Below are 20,313 nucleotides of genomic sequence, written 5' to 3' on the forward strand. Positions count from 1 at the left end.
TTCCCTCTCCTGTGTTCTATGGATGGTCTCCTACCTGGATACACTGGTTGTTACTGTCTGTCTTTCCCTCTCCTGTGTTCTATGGATGGTCTCTCCTACCTGGATACACTGGTTGTTACTGTCTGTCTTTCCCTCTCCTGTGTTCTATGGATGGTCTCTCCTACCTGGATACACTGGTTGTTACTGTCTGTCTTTCCCTCTCCTGTGTTCTATGGATGGTCTCCTACCTGGATACACTGGTTGTTACTGTCTGTCTTTCCCTCTCCTGTGTTCTATGGATGGTCTCTCCTACCTGGATACACTGGTTGTTACTGTCTGTCTTTCCCTCTCCTGTGTTCTATGGATGGTCTCCTACCTGGATACACTGGTTGTTACTGTCTGTCTTTCCCTCTCCTGTTCTATGGATGGTCTCCTACCTGGATACACTGGTTGTTACTGTCTGTCTTTCCCTCTCCTGTTCTATGGATGGTCTCCTACCTGGATACACTGGTTGTTACTGTCTGTCTTTCCCTCTCCTGTTCTATGGATGGTCTCCTACCTGGATACACTGGTTGTTACTGTCTGTCTTTCCCTCTCCTGTGTTCTATGGATGGTCTCCTACCTGGATACACTGGTTGTTACTGTCTGTCTTTCCCTCTCCTGTGTTCTATGGATGGTCTCTCCTACCTGGATACACTGGTTGTTACTGTCTGTCTTTCCCTCTCCTGTGTTCTATGGATGGTCTCCTACCTGGATACACTGGTTGTTACTGTCTGTCTTTCCCTCTCCTGTGTTCTATGGATGGTCTCCTACCTGTATACACTGGTTGTTACTGTCTGTCTTTCCCTCTCCTGTGTTCTATGGATGGTCTCCTACCTGGATACACTGGTTGTTACTGTCTGTCTTTCCCTCTCCTGTGTTCTATGGATGGTCTCTCCTACCTGGATACACTGGTTGTTACTGTCTGTCTTTCCCTCTCCTGTGTTCTATGGATGGTCTCCTACCTGGATACACTGGTTGTTACTGTCTGTCTTTCCCTCTCCTGTGTTCTATGGATGGTCTCCTACCTGGATACACTGGTTGTTACTGTCTGTCTTTCCCTCTCCTGTGTTCTATGGATGGTCTCCTACCTGGATACACTGGTTGTTACTGTCTGTCTTTCCCTCTCCTGTGTTCTATGGATGGTCTCCTACCTGGATACACTGGTTGTTACTGTCTGTCTTTCCCTCTCCTGTGTTCTATGGATGGTCTCCTACCTGGATACACTGGTTGTTACTGTCTGTCTTTCCCTCTCCTGTGTTCTATGGATGGTCTCTCCTACCTGGATACACTGGTTGTTACTGTCTGCTACCACCACTCTGCCGCTGCTGGAGGCTGAGATCCCCTGCAGGTTGGTGAACTCTCCCTTCTCCCTCCCTCGCGTACCTAGACCACAGGTAAACACACACACACACACACACACACACACACACACACACACACACACACACACACACACACACACACACACACACACAGTCACATCTCTACCCTCACTTTATACATGCTTCATTATCATACCCCGTACCTGGAGAGAATAGTGTAGGAATATTGTAGTGTAGGAATAACACATGAAAGAAGACCTCCTCCTTCTTTCTGGGCTGTGTTTCTGTTTCTCACAGACAGCAAGTTACACAACAACAAGAACCACATCAACGAAACGCAGGAAGCAACAATCAGATGACCAGGTGATGGTTGTGGTAGTGTTAGGATGTGGTTGTCTTACCGACTCTGTGGATGAGTTCATCCTCGATGGGGTTTTCCTTCTTTTTAGTGCTGAACATGCTGGAGGGTCTCCTCACAGCCTTTTGTCTGACATGACCCCCTGTCCCGCCAGGACTCTTCAGCCTCCTCTTCACGTCATCCGGAGACTGCAGCACATCCGAGGGCTTGACCGCCTGCAGCCGGAAGGGACTGCCCCGTACCGGCTGGCCGTAGAGGGACAAAGCGAAGGAGAACTCCCCCTCGGACCGTAACGTGTATCCCACCTCGTACGTCCCGTTCTTGTTGTCCGTCACCTCCGGTTCTGTGACACAGCGGCTTCCGTCGGCAACCGGCGTGATATTGGCCCTCAGCACCGCGTTCCCTGTTCGCACCAGCTCGCCGTCCTTGTCTTTGGTCGTCACAGTGATGCTGACATGTTGTCCGGTTGCTGCGTGGCGTAGTCCCTCTCCCGTGGCGACGGAGGTGTGGCCTACGGCTGCCGTAGTGATGAGGACGCCCAGGTTCTGGAGGGAGCGACGCAGGCCCTCTGTCTCCACCTGGGGGGCAGGTTAATTAACCACACACTCCATGTTTATGCTAAGACAAATACACCGTGGCCCAAAGTGTGGGACTGTATCCTGTCAGTCCAGGTGTGTATCCTGTCTGTACTACCTGTCTGTCCAGGTGTGTATCTTGTCTGTCCAGGTGTGTATCCTGTCTGTACTACCTGTCTGTCCAGGTGTGTATCCTGTCTGTCCAGGTGTGTATCCTGTCTGTACCACCTGTCTGTCCAGGTGTGTATCCTGTCTGTCCAGGTGTGCATCCTGTATGTACTACCTGACAGTCCAGGTGTGTATCCTGTCTGTACTACCTGACAGTCCAGGTGTGTATCCTGTCTGTACTACCTGACAGTCCAGGTGTGTATCCTGTCTGTACTACCTGACAGTCCAGGTGTGTATCCTGTCTGTACTACCTGACAGTCCAGGTGTGTATCCTGTCTGTACTACCTGACAATCCAGGTGTGTATCCTGTCTGTACTACCTGACAGTCCAGGTGTGTATCCTGTATGTACTACCTGTCAGTCCAGGTGTGTATCCTGTATGTACTAACTGAAAGTCCAGGTGTGTATCCTGTATGTACTACCTGACAGTCCAGGTGTGTATCCTGTATGTACTACCTGACAGTCCAGGTGTGTATCCTGTCTGTACTACCTGACAGTCCAGGTGTGTATCCTGTCTGTACTACCTGTCAGTCCAGGTGTGTATCCTGTATGTACTACCTGACAGTCCAGGTGTGTATCCTGTATGTACTACCTGACAGTCCAGGTGTGTATCCTGTCTGTACTACCTGTCAGTCCAGGTGTGTATCCTGTATGTACTACCTGACAGTCCAGGTGTGTATCCTGTATGTACTACCTGACAGTCCAGGTGTGTATCCTGTCTGTACTACCTGTCAGTCCAGGTGTGTATCCTGTCTGTACTACCTGACAGTCCAGGTGTGTATCCTGTCTGTACTACCTGACAGTCCAGGTGTGTATCCTGTATGTACTACCTGTCAGTCCAGGTGTGTATCCTGTCTGTACTACCTGACAGTCCAGGTGTGTATCCTGTCTGTACTACCTGACAGTCCAGGTGTGTATCCTGTATGTACTACCTGACAGTCCAGGTGTGTATCCTGTCTGTACTACCTGACAGTCCAGGTGTGTATCCTGTATGTACTACCTGACAGTCCAGGTGTGTATCCTGTATGTACTACCTGACAGTCCAGGTGTGTATCCTGTATGTACTACCTGACAGTCCAGGTGTGTATCCTGTATGTACTACCTGACAGTCCAGGTGTGTATCCTGTATGTACTACCTGACAGTCCAGGTGTGTATCCTGTATGTACTACCTGTCAGTCCAGGTGTGTATCCTGTCTGTACTACCTGACAGTCCAGGTGTGCGTTCTGGTGAGGCTGTTCAGGGAAGTCGTGACGGGCCATGGCAGAAACCCTCTCACTCATCTGTTTTTGCACCATCAGCACCTAACAGCACAACAACAGGGAAAAAATGCTGCATTAATTATGGGTGGGAATTACCAGTTGTGCGTTCACGTTTTGAACTGGTTCTTATGGGAAAAAAACACATGTAAGGTGGGGGAGAATACCTCTCAACATGGAGGTCATTGGAGGCTTGTGGTTGGCTCTTTTTTTGCCCATTAAAAGTACATCCAGAACTGCTTACAGTTCCAGTATGAAACAGAAGATGCATCAATGATTGGTATTTTGAACAGTCATAAACATTAACTGCTGAAGATGCCCGCCTTGACGTCAGAGATGTGTAAGAGGGGAAACTCGGAGCTCAGGGACGATAGACGATAGACTAGTTAACCGCTAAGTTATTACCAGTTGGAGAGGCGTTCAAGTGGATTTTTTTCTAAGTCGTATGCTGGTACTTATGAAATTACGCGATGTTGTGAACGCGTCTCAATTGCGATCCTACACACTAAGAAAATAGGGTTCCTCAAGGGTTGTTTGGGAAGGGTGATGGTGGGAACAATATAGAACCATCACCCAGCGGTCTAAGGCATTGCATCTCAGTGTTAGAGGCGTCACTGCAATACCTGGTTCGAATCCAGGCTGCATCACATCCGGCCGTGATTGGGAGTCCCATAGGGCGGCGCACAATTGGCCCAGCGTCATCCGGATTTCGCCAGGGTGGGCCGTCATTGTAAATAAGAATTTGTTCTTATCCAACTAGCCGGGTTAAATAAAGGTTAAATAAAAAATTAAGAAATACAAGTTATTCAAAGAACCCTCTGAGCCTTTCAATGGTTCTATACAGTTCACAAGATGGTTCTTTCCTCTTTTAGTGATAATTATAATGTAGTGGAGGCAGATCATTACATCACGAGGGGGCGTGGTTTGTGTACATCTCTTTTAGTGATAATTATAATGTAGTGGAGGCGGATCATTACAGTCACGAGACGTGGTTTGTGTACCTCTTTTAGTGATAATTATAATGTAGTGGAGGCGGATCATTACATCACGAGGGGGCGTGGTTTGTGTACATCTCTTTTAGTGATAATTATAATGTAGTGGAGGCGGATCATTACATCACGAGGGGGCGTGGTTTGTGTACATCTCTTTTAGTGATAATTATAATGTAGTGGAGGCGGATCATTACATCACGAGGGGGCGTGGTTTGTGTACATCTCTTTTAGTGATAATTATAATGTAGTGGAGGCGGATCATTACATCACGAGGGGGCGTGGTTTGTGTACATCTCTTTTAGTGATAATTATAATGTAGTGGAGGCGGATCATTACATCACGAGGGGGCGTGGTTTGTGTACATCTCTTTTAGTGATAATTATAATGTAGTGGAGGCGGATCATTACATCACGAGGGGGCGTGGTTTGTGTACATCTCTTTTAGTGATAATTATAATGTAGTGGAGGCGGATCATTACATCACGAGGGGGCGTGGTTTGTGTACATCTCTTTTAGTGATAATTATAATGTAGTGGAGGCGGATCATTACATCACGAGGGGGCGTGGTTTGTGTACATCTCTTTTAGTGATAATTATAATGTAGTGGAGGCGGATCATTACATCACGAGGGGGCGTGGTTTGTGTACATCTCTTTTAGTGATAATTATAATGTAGTGGAGGCGGATCATTACATCACGAGGGGGCGTGGTTTGTGTACATCTCTTTTAGTGATAATTATAATGTAGTGGAGGCGGATCATTACATCACGAGGGGGCGTGGTTTGTGTACATCTCTTTTAGTGATAATTATAATGTAGTGGAGGCGGATCATTACATCACGAGGGAGCGTGGTTTGTGCTACCTTGAGTGACAGTCCTTCCAGTTGATCCAGTGTGTTGTGTGATGCTGTTACATATTATATATGAATGTGGTCAGTGACGGGGTCTTGAGAAAGACTCACGTACGGCCGTGTACCAAGTCAGTAGTTTCTCTCCTCAGGGACCCTCAGCTGTTCCAGAACTAGTTCACTTGATTCAACTTGTCAATTAAAGGGAAAATCCACTCAAAAACGATCTTTTGGTATTTTTGTCATTAGTCCATGATGCATTTTACATCATCACGATGATGTGGCAGGTAACACTTGACTGCTGACATGCAAAACATGTTGGGTCTATCAACATTTGACTAATGAAAAACATACCAAAATATAATGTTTAAGTGGTTTCCCTTTAAAACAGTAATAACAGCTAAGAAATTGTAACAATATAATATGGCTGACCAGAATAAAATACCCTGTATGGTTCTTCAAAAGGATCTATAAAGAACCTTTAGGACTGAGAAAGGTTCTTTATAGAACCATTCTCCATAAAGGTTCTTTATAGAACCATACAACATGGTTCTAAATAGCCCCCAAAAGGGTTGTAACCATAGCAGAAACTCTAACCCTTTTTTTGTATTATATAGAACCTTTTTTTAAATTAGTTCTTTATAGAACCATACAGGTTCCATTTAGAACCTTCTGATTGTGGTTCTATATAGAACCTTCAGAAAATGTTCTTTTTTTAACTAGGCAAGTCAGTTAAGAACAAATTCTTATTTAGAATGACGGCCTACACCGGCCAAACCTGGACGACGCTGGGCCAATTGTGAGCTGCGCTATGGGTTGTGATACAGCCTGGATTCGAACCAGGGTGGTTTCTGTAGTGACGCCTCAAGTACTGAGATGCAGTGCCTTAGACCGCTGTGCCACTAGGGAGTATACAGTGCACTACTTTATACAGGGAATAGGGAGCTATTTGGGATGCATCCTTGGACTTTACTGTGTTTAGCCCGCAACAGTGTAAAGTAGTGCTGTTTTAACAATGGTATTATGACTTTATATGTACAACCAGGTACCATTTAAGGCGTAAAGTTGTGCTTATACCGGTGTAATAATACTAAATACTTGAGCAATACATTTGTAATAACATGTAATATGATAGTTATTGCTCTGTAAGAGCAAAGTCATGGAGTTAATGGTTAACCAGTCCACTAACCTCTGTGTCACTGCCGTGGCTCAGGGCCTAGTAATGGTTAACCAGTCCACTAACCTCTGTGGCACTGCCGTGGCTCAGGGCCTAGTAATGGTTAACCAGTCCACTAACCTCTGTGGCACTGCTGTGGCTCAGGGCCTAGTAATGGTTAACCAGTCCACTAACCTCTGTGGCACTGCTGTGGCTCAGGGCCTAGTAATGGTTAACCAGTCCACTAACCTCTGTGGCACTGCCGTGGCTCAGGGCCTGTTCAGTAAAACTACAGCTGCTCTGGATGTGGTCCTTCCCCTGGAGGAGAGTGGAGAGCTGGGCCTGGAGCACCTGGACACGGGGAGGAGAGAGGATGGAGAGATGGTTAGAGACAGGGAGGAGAGACGATGGAGAGATGGTTAGAGACAGGGAGGAGAGACGATGGAGAGATGGCTAGAGACAGGGAGGAGAGACGATGGAGAGATGGCTAGAGACAGGGAGGAGAGAGGAGGGAGAGATGGTTAGAGACAGGAAGGAGAGAGGATGTAGAGATAGAGACAGGGAGGAGAGGTTTGAAGTTGGCCTTACTGCTCTCAGTCCATAGAAATGCATAGAATAACGGATTTATACATGTAAACACAGATAGTCAAGCCCAAAAAAACGATCTAAAGGAAGGGTGTGTGTCTAGCTTTAAGGGGTGTGTCTAGCCTAAAGGGGGTGTGTCTGACCCATAGTGGGTGTGTCTGGCCCAGAGAGGGTGTGTCTAGCTTTAAGAGGTGTGTCGGACCTTCTGCTTGGCGCCGTATATGTTCTCCAGGTCATTGATGAGGGCTGTCTTCCTGAGCTGTAGCGCCCTCTCCAGCTCCTCGAAGGTACTGCTGATCTCAGTCACCGCCTCGTTCTTCCTGTCTGTCAGCTGCTTGGAGATCTCCCCTACCAGCTCTATAGCTGCTGTTAGCTGGGGCAGTCTAAAGGGAGGGAGAGAGGAGGGAGGAGGAGGGTGGAGGAGAAAATAGAAAGGAGGGAAAGCAGAGGGAGGAGGAGGAGGAGGAGAGAGAGGAGGGAGGAGGAGAGAGGAGGAGGAGGAAAGAGAAGGGGGGAGGAGGAGAGAGGAGGAGGAGGAAAGAGAAGGGGGGAGGAGGAGAGAGGAGGAGAGGAAAGAGAAGAGGGAGGAGGAGAGAGGAGGAGAGGAAAGAGAAGGGGGGAGGAGGAGAGAGATTGCAGTGTATTGCAGGAGAGAATCCAATGTTCCTTCTTCTGACCTCCTCCAGCTTTGATAGGAAGGTGAGGAATGGAGGAAATGATGAAGCAAGAGTTTGATGGCTAGTAAAGACACAGCCCTCAACTGAGTATATAGTATATAGGTATATCTGATCATATTGGTATATCTGATTATATAGGTATATCTGAGTATATAGGTATATCTGAGTATATAGGTATATCTGAGTATATAGGTATATCTGAGTATATCTGAGTATATCTGAGTATATAGTATAAAGGTATATCTGAGAATATAGTTTATAGGTATATCTGCGTATATAGGTATATCTGAATATATAGTTTATAGGTATATCTGAGAATATAGGTATATCTGAGTATATAGGTATATCTGAGTATATAGGTATATCTGAGTATATAGGTATATCTGAGCATATAGGTATATCTGAGTATATAGGTATATCTAAGTATATAGTATGCAGGTATATCTGAGTATATAGGTATATCTGAGTATATAGTATATAGGTATATCTGAGTATATAGTTATATCTGAGTATATAGTATATAGGTATATCTGAGTATATAGTATATAGGTATATCTGAGTATATAGGTTTATCTGAGTATATAGGTATATCTGAATATATAGTATATAGGTATATCTGAGTATATAGCTATATCTGAGTATATAGTATATAGGTATATCTGAGCATATAGCTATATCTGAGTATATAGTATATAGGTATATCTGAGTATATAGCTATATCTGAGTATATAGTATTTAGCTATATCTGAGTATATAGTATATTGGTATATCTGAGTATATAGTATATAGGTTTATCTGAGCATATAGCTATATCAGAGTTAATGTCAGAGTTAAGGTTAGAGTCAGAGTTAAGGCTAGGGTCAGAGTTAAGATTAGAGTCAGAGTTAAGGTTAGAGTCAGAGTTAAGGTTAGAGTCAGAGTTAAGGTTAGAGTCAGAGTTAAGTTTAGAGTCAGAGTTAAGGTTAGAGTCAGAGTTAAGATTAAGGTCAGAGTTAAGGTTAGAGTCAGAGTTAAGGCTAGGGTCAGAGTTAAGGTTAGAGTCAGAGTTAAGGTTAGGGTCAGAGTTAAGGTTAGAGTCAGAGTTAAGGTTAGAGTCAGAGTTAAGGTTAGAGTCAGAGTTAAGGTTAGGGTCAGAGTTAAGGTTAGGGTCAGAGTTAAGGTTAGAGTCAGAGTTACGTTTAGAGTCAGAGTTAAGGTTAGGGTCAGAGTTAAGGTTAGAGTCAGAGTTAAGTTTAGAGTCAGAGTTAAGGTTAGAGTCAGAGTTAAGGTTAAGGTCAGAGTTAAGGTTAGAGTCAGAGTTAAGGTTAGAGTCAGAGTTAAGATTAGAGTCAGAGTTAAGGTTAGAGTCAGAGTTAAGGCTAGGGTCAGAGTTAAGGTTAAGGTCAGAGTTAAGTTTAGAGTCAGAGTTAAGGTTAGGGTCAGAGTTAAGGTTAGAGTCAGAGTTAAGGTTAGAGTCAGAGTTAAGGCTAGGGTCAGAGTTAAGGTTAGAGTTAGAGTTAAGGTTAGTACGTGAATGTTTTGAGTCACAAAATGGTCAGCTCCTTGTATTACTTAGGCCTGCATACGCCAGTGAATGGTGTTGGCCTGCAATGGTCATGTGACCATGTGACATCACATCTAACCATAGCACCACCTTGAGTTTGAAAAACAGAATTGGCACTTGGATTGGAGTCGTTGCTGTGGTCAGATGATATGAAAATGGAGCTCTTTGGCCATGCACACCAGTAGAGGGTTTGGAATAGGAAAACAGAAGCATATGCAGAAAAGGACCTCATACCTACTGTAAAATATGGTGGTGGATCATTCATGATATGGGGCTATTTTTCTTCCTCTGGTTCTGGGGCCCTAGTTAAAAGTCCAATGGTAAGATAATGAATCTGAGAACTGTTTTTTGTTAAAGTTCCGAACCCTCCTTGGTTTGAATGGTGTCAGCAATTTTTTAAATCTTGTATTCTTTTCAACTTAACCACATGAATTGGGGGTATTTAGAGTACTATATAGGTAGAGAACATGGGACAAAACAAGGCTATTGTCACGCCCTGACCATATAGAGAGCCCTTGTTTCTCTATGGTGTACTAGGTCAGGGTGTGACGAGGGGGTGATCTAGTTTAACATTTCTATGTTGGTGTTTTGGTTTAGGTCCCAATTAGAGGCAGTTGGTAATCGTTGCCTCTAATTGGGGATCATATTTAGGTAGCTATTTTTCCCACCTGTGTTTGTGGGATATTGTTTTGTGTTTGTGCACCACGTAGTCACGTTTTGTTGTTCGTTTATTGATATATTTTGTTTTGCTCAGTTTCACTTTGGAATAAAGATGTGAAACTCTACACACGCTGCGCCTTGGTCCCGTTCTTACGACACCCGTGACAGCTATGTCAATAACAACATTTTGACAAAAATGCAGACAGACCCTTATAGTCCCAAGCTCTCGAACAATACATCTCATGGATGCAGCTGTTTATGTGAAATGATTGTGTATTCCACGTTTAGCCCTGGTTGTCCTAAAAATAAAATGGTACAACATTTCAATGTGAGTCTAAATATGAGGGCAGAGCAAGCAGATTAGGGGTGGCAGGTAGCCTAGTGGTTAGAGTGTTGGACTAGTAACTGAAAGGTTGCAAGTTCAAATCCCCGAGCTGACAAGGTACAAATCTGTTGTTCTACCCCTGAACAAGTTAACCCACTGTTCCCTGATAGGCCGTCATTGAAAATAAGAATTTATTCTTAACTGACTTGCCTGGTAAAATAAAGGTAAAATTAATAACAGTATTTCTGTGGGAAGACTGGTTGCAATGGATCATCAAATCAAATTTATTTATATAGCCCTTCGTACATCAGCTGATATCTCAAAGTGCTGTACAGAAACCCAGCCTAAAACCCCAAACAGCAAGCAAAGCATGTAAAAGAAGCACGGTGGCTAGGAAAAACTCCCTAGAAAGGCCATGAATTTGACCCAGTAATAGCAGGACATCTGGGTTTGGCCTGGGGTAGGCAGTTATTGTAAATAAGAATGTGTTCTTAACTTGTATAGTTAAATAAAAAATAAAAAACCCAATTCAAACATTAACCTGGTTGCACCTGCCAGGAGGCTGACACTTGGCCACAAGTGGATCTTCCAGCAAGACTATAATCCCAAGAACACATAAAAATCCACAAAGAAATTGGTTAATAGGCCACAAAATCAAGATTTTGCAATGGCCGTCTGTCTCTGGACTTGAACCCCATTTGAAAACCTGTGATTTGAATGGAAGAGGGCCAGTCCATGAGCACAGATGAAGGATATCAAGGATCTGTAAAGATTCTGTATGGAGGAATGGTCTAAGATCCCTCCCAATGTGTTCTCCAAATCTCATATATATAGTTGAGGGTCAGGGTTAGAGTGAGCGTACCTATTGCGTATAGCGTCTAGCTGTGTCTTTAGTTGTGTTTTGTGCTGCTCCAGGACATCCCTCAGAGGCACGGTCACATGCTCTCTGTGCTCTCCCTTTGTACACTCCAGACACATGGCGGTCTCACATGACTCGCAGTAGAACTCCATCACCTGCAGGGGGAGACAAACACCACATTGCACCATTGTGTCCCAAGCACTTTAAGTGGTCCTGAACAGTCATTCTGATTCCCATGTAAAATAGCCTTTTCAACTACCAAAACATCACCAATAACATTTTGGTTTCCGCTAGAAAAATGCTCTGAATTTGAGCAAATTACTTTTTTTTCTCTCATGTCAAACTACCAGGAAGTCTGAAAAGACAGACGATGAGTGGTGCGGAGAACTCACCTTGACTAACGGTTCTTTGAAAATGCCTACGTCAAACAACATGGACGCAGTGAGCAGTGTTGCGTCTCAAACAAATTGGCTTTTACGCAAAGAAACTCAAACAACGCATGCAACATCCAATCCTGTCATGGTTTCACAAATTATTTGTGAATTGTCAGCAACGTTTTATCAAGCAAGCTAGCTAGTTCATCTTGGATAATTTTTGTTGAAAATGGACAGGGAGAAGTGTGGGTACACTTCATACATTAAATATGCTGACTAACAGACAATTTTTTGGTTCATATAGCATGACTGTCAATCATGAGAAGAAGTTTGCATGAATCTTCTGTTCGGCATGTCTCTTGATGTAATGACATCACAACTGCGTCTGAGTTTTGGGCAACCCTTCCCCTGCTTGTGTTCCATACTGGCTGAAGACCTTTCTAGCAAGTAACTAGCTAACCCCAGACATAGATGAAAGAGGAAACCTATAAGAATCTTTCCCTAAAGACGCCCGCATACTAGGTTTGATTTGCTCCTAGCAGGCCGAGCAAATGTCTGTGCCTCGCATACCCACTTAAAAAACCTTTGTTTGGAAAATGAGAAAAAAAGGAAATATTACACTTTGTCCCTCTTGAGACGCCGTAGCAACAACATAGCCAGTATACACTTCCTCAAAATAGTCCAAATTCATCTAAGATAAATCAAGAAATCTGTAACTAAGTTTCATTTTTGCGTGTTTTACTTTCGGTTTTATTCACTGGCTTCAAACAGCTGAAAATACAATAGTTTTGCTCATGGAAAATATATTTTACAGCAGTTTAGATGGTATAATGATTCTCTACACTACACTTGCTTGTTTGTAACATGATCTAAAATTAGACGATCTATAAGAATTTTAGTAACCAGGAAACGTCAGAGTGATTTCTGCATAGTGCACCTTTAAATTAGGTACGAGAATAAGTGTGTTAAAATGAGAAGCATTTTGTGAAGTCACAAAATGTCCTTAATAATCGCGCCTCCTTAATTCAAGTGTTTGGGTAGGGGACGAGTAACTTTATGATCAAACTTTATCAGTGTAGTTTGGTCATAGTACAAGGATATGGTTTCATCCAAATGTCATCAAAAGTTCCAGTATAATATTTTACAGGTCCCACTTCCAATCATGGAAGACATGATTTTGACTGTGTGGAACCTTTAAGACATTATACTGGGGTCAGACATACTCATCATGATAATACATTATAATACGTTATACCTGCATCATAATGCATTATACCTGCATCATAATACATCATACCTGGATGCCTTCAATAAAGTGTTACTACATGATTCAACAAGTAAAACAAAATCAAGTTTTTGAGTCAGTTATCTTGCCTTGTGACCCCAAGATGCATTCACCATGGCTCACCAGCGGGGCAGTAGGGTCAGGGGGAGATGGGGTGGCAGGGGGTAATATAATGTACATTGTCCTGATGGTTGGGGCAGCAGAGGGGCAATAAGGGGATGTAGAGGGTGTTTCAGAAGGGTAGATGGGGTAGTAGAGTGGTATTAGTTGTAGTAGGGGGTAGTAGAGGGGTATTAGTGGTATAAGGGGGTAGTAGAGGGATATTAGTGGAAGTAGAGGGGTATTAGTGGTATTAATGGTAGTAGGGGGTAGTAGAGGGGCTATTAGTGGTAATAGGGGGCAGTAGAGGGGTATTAGTGGTAGTAGGACATGTAGGTGTAGTAGAGCGTAGAGGGGTATTAGTGGTAGTAGAGGGGTATTAGTGGTAGTAGGGGCAGTAGGGGGGTATTAGTGGTAGTAGGGGCAGTATAGGGGTATTAGTGGTAGTAGGACATCTAGGTGTAGTAGAGCGTAGAGGGGTATCAGTGGTTGTAGGGGGTAGTAGAGGGGTATTAGTGGTAGTATTTGGTATTTTATTTGTTGCAAAAGCAGCAGCTACTCTTCCTGCGGTCCGCACAAAACATGAAACATAATACATAATATAGAACTACAGCAATTTACAAAAGGCCACGTAGCCTACATATCAATACATAGACACAATCTATCTAGATCAAATAGGGGAGAGGTGTTGTGCCGTGAGGTGTTGCTTTATCTGTTTTTTTAAACCAGGTTTGCTGTTTATTTGAGCAATATGAGATGGAAGGGAGTTCATTGCACTAATGGCTCTATATAATACTGTACACTTTCTGGAATTTGTTCTGGATTTTGGGACTTTGAAAAGACCCCTGGTTTCATATCTGGTGGGGTGTGTGTGTGTGTCAGAGCTGTGTGTAAGTTGACTATGCAAACAATTTAAAACACATTAATGAAGACGTGCAGTCAGTCTCTCATCAACTCTTAGCCAAGAGAGACTGGTATGCATAGTATTGATGTTAGCCCTCTGATAACAGCAAAGAGCAAGACGTTCCGCTCTGTTCTGGGCCAGCAGCAGCTTAACTAGGTCCTTCCTTGCAGCACTCAACCACACGACTGGACAATAATCAAGATAAGACAAAACTAGAGCCTGCGGGACTTGCTTTTTGGAGTGTGGAGTCAAAAAGCAGAGCATGTCTTTATTACGGATAGACCTCTCCCCATCTTTACAACCATTGAATCTACAGTTGAAGTCGGAAGTTTACATACACCTTAGCCAACTACATTTAAACTCAGTTTTTAACAATTCCTGACATTTAATCCTAGTAACAATTCCCTGTTTTAGGTCAGTTAGGATCACCACTTCACTTGAAGAATGTGAAATGTCAGTATAACGGTAGAGAGAATGATTTATTTCAGCTTTTATTTCTTTCATCACATTCCCAGTGGGTCAGAAGTGTACATACACTCAGTTAATATTTGGTAGCATAGCCTTTAAATTGTTTAACTTGGGTCAAATGTTTCGGGTAGCCTTCCACAAGCTTCCCACAATAAGTTGGGTGAATTTTGTCCCATTCCTCCTGACAGAGCTGGTGTAACTGAGTCAGGTTTGTAGGCCTCCTTGCTCGCACACGCTTTTTCAGTTCTGCCCATAGATTTTCTATAGGATGAGGTCAGGGCTTTGTGATGGCCAGTCCAATACCTTGACTTTGTTGTCCTTAAGCCATTTTGCCACAACTTTGGAAGTATGCTTGGGGTCATTGTCCATTTGGAAGACCCATTTGCGACCAAGCTTTAACTTCCTGACTGATGTCTTGAGATGTTGCTTCAATATATCCACGTAATTTTCCTTCGTCATGATGCCATCTATTTTGTGAAGTGCACCAGTCCCTCCTGCAGCAAAGCACCCACACAACATGATGCTGCCACCCCCGTGCTTCACGGTTGGGATGGTGTTCTTCGGCTTGCAAGCTTCCCCCTTTTTCCTCCAAACATAACAATGGTCATTATGGCCAAACAGTTCTATTTTTGTTTCATCAGACCAGAGGACATTTCTCCAAAAAGTACAGTCTTTGTCCCCATGTGCAGTTGCAAACCAAAGTCTCGCTTTTTTATGGCGGTTTTGGAGCAGTGGCTTCTTCCTTGCCTATGTCGATATAGGACTAGTTTTACTGTGGTATAGATACTTTTGTACCTGTTTCATCCAGCATCTTCACAAGGTCCTTTGCTGTTGTTCTGAGATTGATTTGTACTTTTCGCACCAAAGTACGTTAATCTCTAGGAGATAGAACGCGTCTCCTTCCTGAGTGGTATGACGGTTGCGTGGTCCCATGGTGTTTATACTTGCGTACTATTGTTTGTACAGATGAACGTGGTACCTTCAGGCGTTTGGAAATTGCTCCCAAGGATGAACCAGACTTTTTGTGAGGTCTTGGCTGATTTCTTTTGATTTTCCCATGATGTCAAGCAAAGAGCCACTGAGTTTGAAGGTAGGCCTTGAAATACATCCACAGGTACACCTCCAATTGACTCAAATTATGTCAGTTAGCCTATCAGAAGTTTCTAAAGACATGACATCATTTTCTGGAATTTTCCAAGCTGTTTAAAGGCACAGTCAACTTAGTGTATGTAAACTTCTGACCCACTGGAATTGTGATACAGTGAATTATAAGTGAAATAATCTGTCTGTAAACAATTGTTGGAAAAATTACTTGTGTCATGCACAAAGTAGATGTCCTAACCGACTTGCCAAAACTATAGTTTGTTAACAAGAAATGTGTGGAGTGGTTGAAAACCAAGTTTTAATGACTCCAACCTAAGTGTATGTTAACTTCTGACTTCAACTGTATATTTTTTGACCATGACAGTTTACCATCTAAGGTAACGCCAAGTAATTTAGTCTCTTCAACTTGTTCAACAGCCACACCATTCATTACCAGATTCAGCTGAGGTCTAGAACTTAAGAAATTATTTGTACCAAATACAATGCTCTTAGTTTTAGAGATGTTCAGGACCAGTTTATTACTGACCACCCACTCCAAAACTGACTGCAACTCTTTGTTAAGGGTTTCAGTGACTTCATTAGCTGTGGTTGCTGATGTATATATGGTTGAGTCATCAGCATGCATGGACACACATGCTTTGTTTAATGCCAGTGGCAGGTCATTGGTAAAAATAGAAAAGAGTAGAAGGCCTAGAGAGCTGCCCTGCGGTACACCACACTTTACATGTTTGACAATAGAGAAGCTTCCATTAAAGAAAACCCTCTGAGTTCTATTAGATAGAGAGCTATGAATCCACGATATGGCCGAGGTTGAAAAGCCATAACACATACGTTTCTCAACAACAGGTTATGGTCAATAATATCAAAGGCTGCACTGAAATCTAACAGTACAGCTCCCACAATCTTCTTATCATCAATGTCTTTCAACCAATCATGTCATGTGTCAGTGTAGTACATGTTGAGTGCTCTTCCCTATAAGCATGCTGAAAGTCTGTTGTTCATTTGTTTACAGAGAAATGTCATTGCATTAGGTAAAACATTTTTTTCCCCGAACAGTTTGCTAAGAGCTGGCAGCAAGCTGATAGGTCTGCTGTTAGAACAAGTAAAGGCCACTTTACCACTCTTGGGTAGCATAATGACTTTGGCTTCCCTCCAGGCAAGAGGACAAATACTTTTCTCGAGGCACAGATTAAATATATAACAGATAGGAGTGGCTATAGAGTCAGATACCATCCTCAGCAGCTTTCCATCTAAGTTGTCAATGCCAGGAGGTTTGTCATTATTGATCAATAACAATATTAGTAGTAGGGGGTAGTAGAGGGGTATAAGTGGTAGTAGGGGGTAGTAGAGGGGTATTAGAGGTAGTAGAGGGGTATTAGTGGTAGTATAGGGGTATTAATGGTAGTAGGGGCAGTAGAGTGGTATTTGTGGTATAAGGGGCAGTAGAGGGGTATTAGTGGTTGTAGGGGGTAGTAGAGGGGTATTAGGGGTATTAGTGGTAGTAGGGGGTAGTAGAGGGGTATTAGTGGTAGTAGAGGGGTATTAGTGGTAGTAGAGGGGTATTAGTGGTAGTAGGAGCAGTAGAGTGGTATTAGTGGTAGTAGGAGCAGTAGAGTGGTATTAGTGGTAGTAGAGTGGTATTAGTGGTAGTAGGGGGCAGTAGAGTGGTATTAGTGGTAGTAGAGGGGTATTAGTGGTACTAGAGGGGTATTAGTGGTAGTAGGGGGTAGTAGAGGGTATTAGTGGTAGTAGGGGGCAGTAGAGGGGTATTAGTGATAGTAGGAGCAGTAGAGTGGTATTAGTGGTAGTAGAGTGGTATTAGTGGTAGTAGGGGGCAGTAGAGTGGTATTAGTGGTAGTAGAGGGGTATTAATGGTAGTAGGGGGTAGTAGAGGGGTATTAGTAGTAGTAGGGGGTAGTAGGGGGTAGTAGAGGGTATTAGTGGTAGTAGGGGGCAGTAGAGGGGTATTAGTGGTAGTAGGAGCAGTAGAGTGGTATTAGTGGTAGTACGGGGCAGTAGAGGGGTACTAGTGGTTGTACGGGGAAGTAGAGTGGTATTAGTGGTAGTAGAGGGGTATTAGTGGTAGTAGAGTGGAATTAGTAGTAGTAGGGGGCAGTAGAGTGGTATTAGTGGGAGTAGAGGGGTATTAGTGGTAGTAGAGAGGTATTGGTGGTAGTAGGGGGTAGTAGAGGGGTATTAGTGGTAGTAGGGGGTAGTAGAGGGTATTAGTGGTAGTAGGGGGCAGTAGAGGGGTATTAGTGGTAGTACGGGGCAGTAGAGGGGTACTAGTGGTTGTACGGGGAAGTAGAGTGGTATTAGTGGTAGTAGAGGGGTATTAGTGGTACTAGAGGGGTATTAGTGGTAGTAGGGGTAGTAGAGGGGTATTTGTGGTAGTAGGGGGTAGTAGAGGGGTATTAGTGGTAGTAGGGGTAGTAGAGTGGTAGTAGTGGTAGTAGAGTGGTATTAGTGGTCGCTCTGGATAAGAGCGTCTGCTAAATGATGTAAATGTAGAGGGGTATTAGTGGTAGTAGGGGGCAGTAGAGGGGTATTAGTGGTAGTAGGGGGCAGTAGAGGGGTATTAGTGGTAGTACGGGGTAGTAGAGGGGTATTAGTGGTAGTAGGGGGTAGTAGAGGGGTATTAGTGGTAGTTGGGGTAGTAAAGGGGTATTAGTGGTCGTAGGGGCAGTAGAGGGGTATTAGTGGTAGTAGGGGGGTATTAGTGGTCGTATGGGGTAGTAGAGGGGTATTAGTGGTAGTAGCGGGCAGTAGAGTGGTATTAGAGGTAGTAGAGGGGTAGTGGAGGGTAGTAGAGGGGTATTTGAGGTAGTTGGGGTAGTAGAGGGTTATTAGTGGTAGTAGAGGGGTATTAGTGGTAGTAGCGGGTAGTAGAGGGTTATTAGTGGTAGTGGAGGGTAGTAGAGGGGTATTAGAGGTAATGGAGGGTAGTAGAGGGGTATTAGAGGTACTAGAGGGTAGTAGAGGGGTATTAGTGGTAGTGGAGTGTAGTAGAGCGGTATTAGAGGTAGTAGAGGGTAGTAGAGGGGTATTAGTGGTAATAGAGGGGTAGTGGAGGGTAGTAGAGGGGTATTAGAGGTAATAGAGGGGTAGTAGAGGGTAGTAGAGGGGTATTAGTGGTAATAGTACCCTACCTTGCCCTCGTGGTTGGGGCAACAGAGGGGTTTCCCTGCAGCAGCAGCATTAACTGACTCCAGGACACTACAGGCTTCAAGCCTCGAACACTCTGGATCCCTCTGGAGGACCTGACCACAACACAATCAAGATCAACATTTATTGAGACAGCATTTAAAACTTCTCAATATATTATATAATATAACAAAGGCTGTGTCTGAAACGAGACTCTATTCACCATACAGAACACACATACATTTGACTAGAGACCGAGGTGGAAGCAGCACATGTCTCCTGTCAAAGGTAGTAAACTATACAGCAGGATTCCTCAACTGACGGCCTGCGGGTGGTTTTATAGTGGCCCCCAAAGTTTTCTGAGTAAAAAAAATATATATAATTTTTCATTTATTTTATTGTTGGACATAGAAGACTGTAAAAAATACCAGGAAATCAGCTCCAAATGATTTTAATTTAAGAAATCTGTTCGTAGTAGAGAGACACATTTACATTTGTATATTATCACAAGGTTTAAAATTATTGTGTTTTTGTCAAATGTTATATCTGTTTGGGCTTCTTATGGTCATTTTGCAGTCTTCTAATTATATATAACTATGTTCAGCCCCCCGATCATTAGCGCGACTAAAGCTGTCCAATGAAAGCACACACCACAACACATTAAAGATATGGACAGCCATTATCCCAGAATGCTAATCAATGAAAATGCCTGTAAAATTCACTGCTCTGTTTTTTTGTTGCTTGTTTACAGCTGGTCATGTCATAGGTGGCCCGTTTTGTTACATCACCAACATTAAGAATAAAAGCTCTAACATGGCGTCTGTTCTAAAAAAACCTGTCCCAACTCTCTTAATATATGGCTCTGCTCAAAAGGTAGTGCACTATGGGAAACTAGCCTGAAATCCAGACCTGTTTTATATATAATTAAACTTCTTGAACTAGACTGGTACACAGCCTATGACCTACCCACAACATAACACACCGCAATCAAACTTTAGACTACAACAGGTGACACCATGTTAGCCATCGATAGGCTCTACCTCTGACCACAACAACGAAAGAAGCCATACCTCCATGAGGTTAGTGATGAAGAAGTTGTTCTGTAGAGCGGATACTCCTTTCTCTGGTAGGATGGACGTCTGTCGACACACAGGACACGACAACGTCAGAGACTCTGGAGGGATGTAGTTCTGTAAACAGCTGAAGAGAGAGAGAGAGAGAGATAGGGGAGACGGGGGGAGAGAGAGAGAAAGAAGGGGAAGGACAGAGAGGGAGAAAGAGGGGGAGAGAGAGAATGAGAAAGAGAGTGAGTGAAAGAGAGTGAGTGAGAGGGGGAGAGAGAGAGAGAGAGAGATAGGGGAGACGGGGGAGAGAGAGAGAAAGAAGGGGAAGGACAGAGAGGGAGAAAGAGGGGGAGAGAGAGAGAATGAGAAAGAGAGTGAGTGAAAGAGAGTGAGTGAGAGGGAGAGAGAGAGAGAGAAAGAGAGAGTGTGGGTGAAAGGGAGAGAGAGAGAGAGAAAGAGAGAGTGTGGGTGAAAGGGAGAGAGAGAGAGAGAAAGAGAGAGTGTGGGTGAAAGGGAGAGAGAGAGAGA

At 43.7% G+C, this 20,313-nt stretch overlaps 1 protein-coding gene across 4 annotated transcripts in view; it reads right to left on the bottom strand.

Moving 5' to 3' along the window:
- Positions 1-20,313, bottom strand: part of trim3b (tripartite motif containing 3b) — an 84,737-nt gene that overhangs the window by 19,588 nt on the left and 44,836 nt on the right. For all 4 annotated transcript variants that reach the window (XM_045690236.1, XM_045690235.1, XM_045690234.1 and 1 more), the window contains exons 3-10: positions 19,792-19,921; positions 18,727-18,837; positions 11,347-11,498; positions 7,482-7,662; positions 6,944-7,045; positions 3,648-3,746; positions 1,745-2,279; positions 1,301-1,404 (exon numbers count right to left, since the gene is read on the bottom strand). In XM_045690236.1, the coding sequence (XP_045546192.1) occupies positions 1,301-1,404; positions 1,745-2,279; positions 3,648-3,746; positions 6,944-7,045; positions 7,482-7,662; positions 11,347-11,498; positions 18,727-18,837; positions 19,792-19,921 (1,414 nt within the window). The remainder of the gene's footprint in view (positions 1-1,300; positions 1,405-1,744; positions 2,280-3,647; positions 3,747-6,943; positions 7,046-7,481; positions 7,663-11,346; positions 11,499-18,726; positions 18,838-19,791; positions 19,922-20,313) is intronic.

This window comes from Salmo salar, chromosome ssa11 (genome assembly GCF_905237065.1).
Source record: "Salmo salar chromosome ssa11, Ssal_v3.1, whole genome shotgun sequence".
Lineage (NCBI taxonomy): Eukaryota > Metazoa > Chordata > Actinopteri > Salmoniformes > Salmonidae > Salmo > Salmo salar.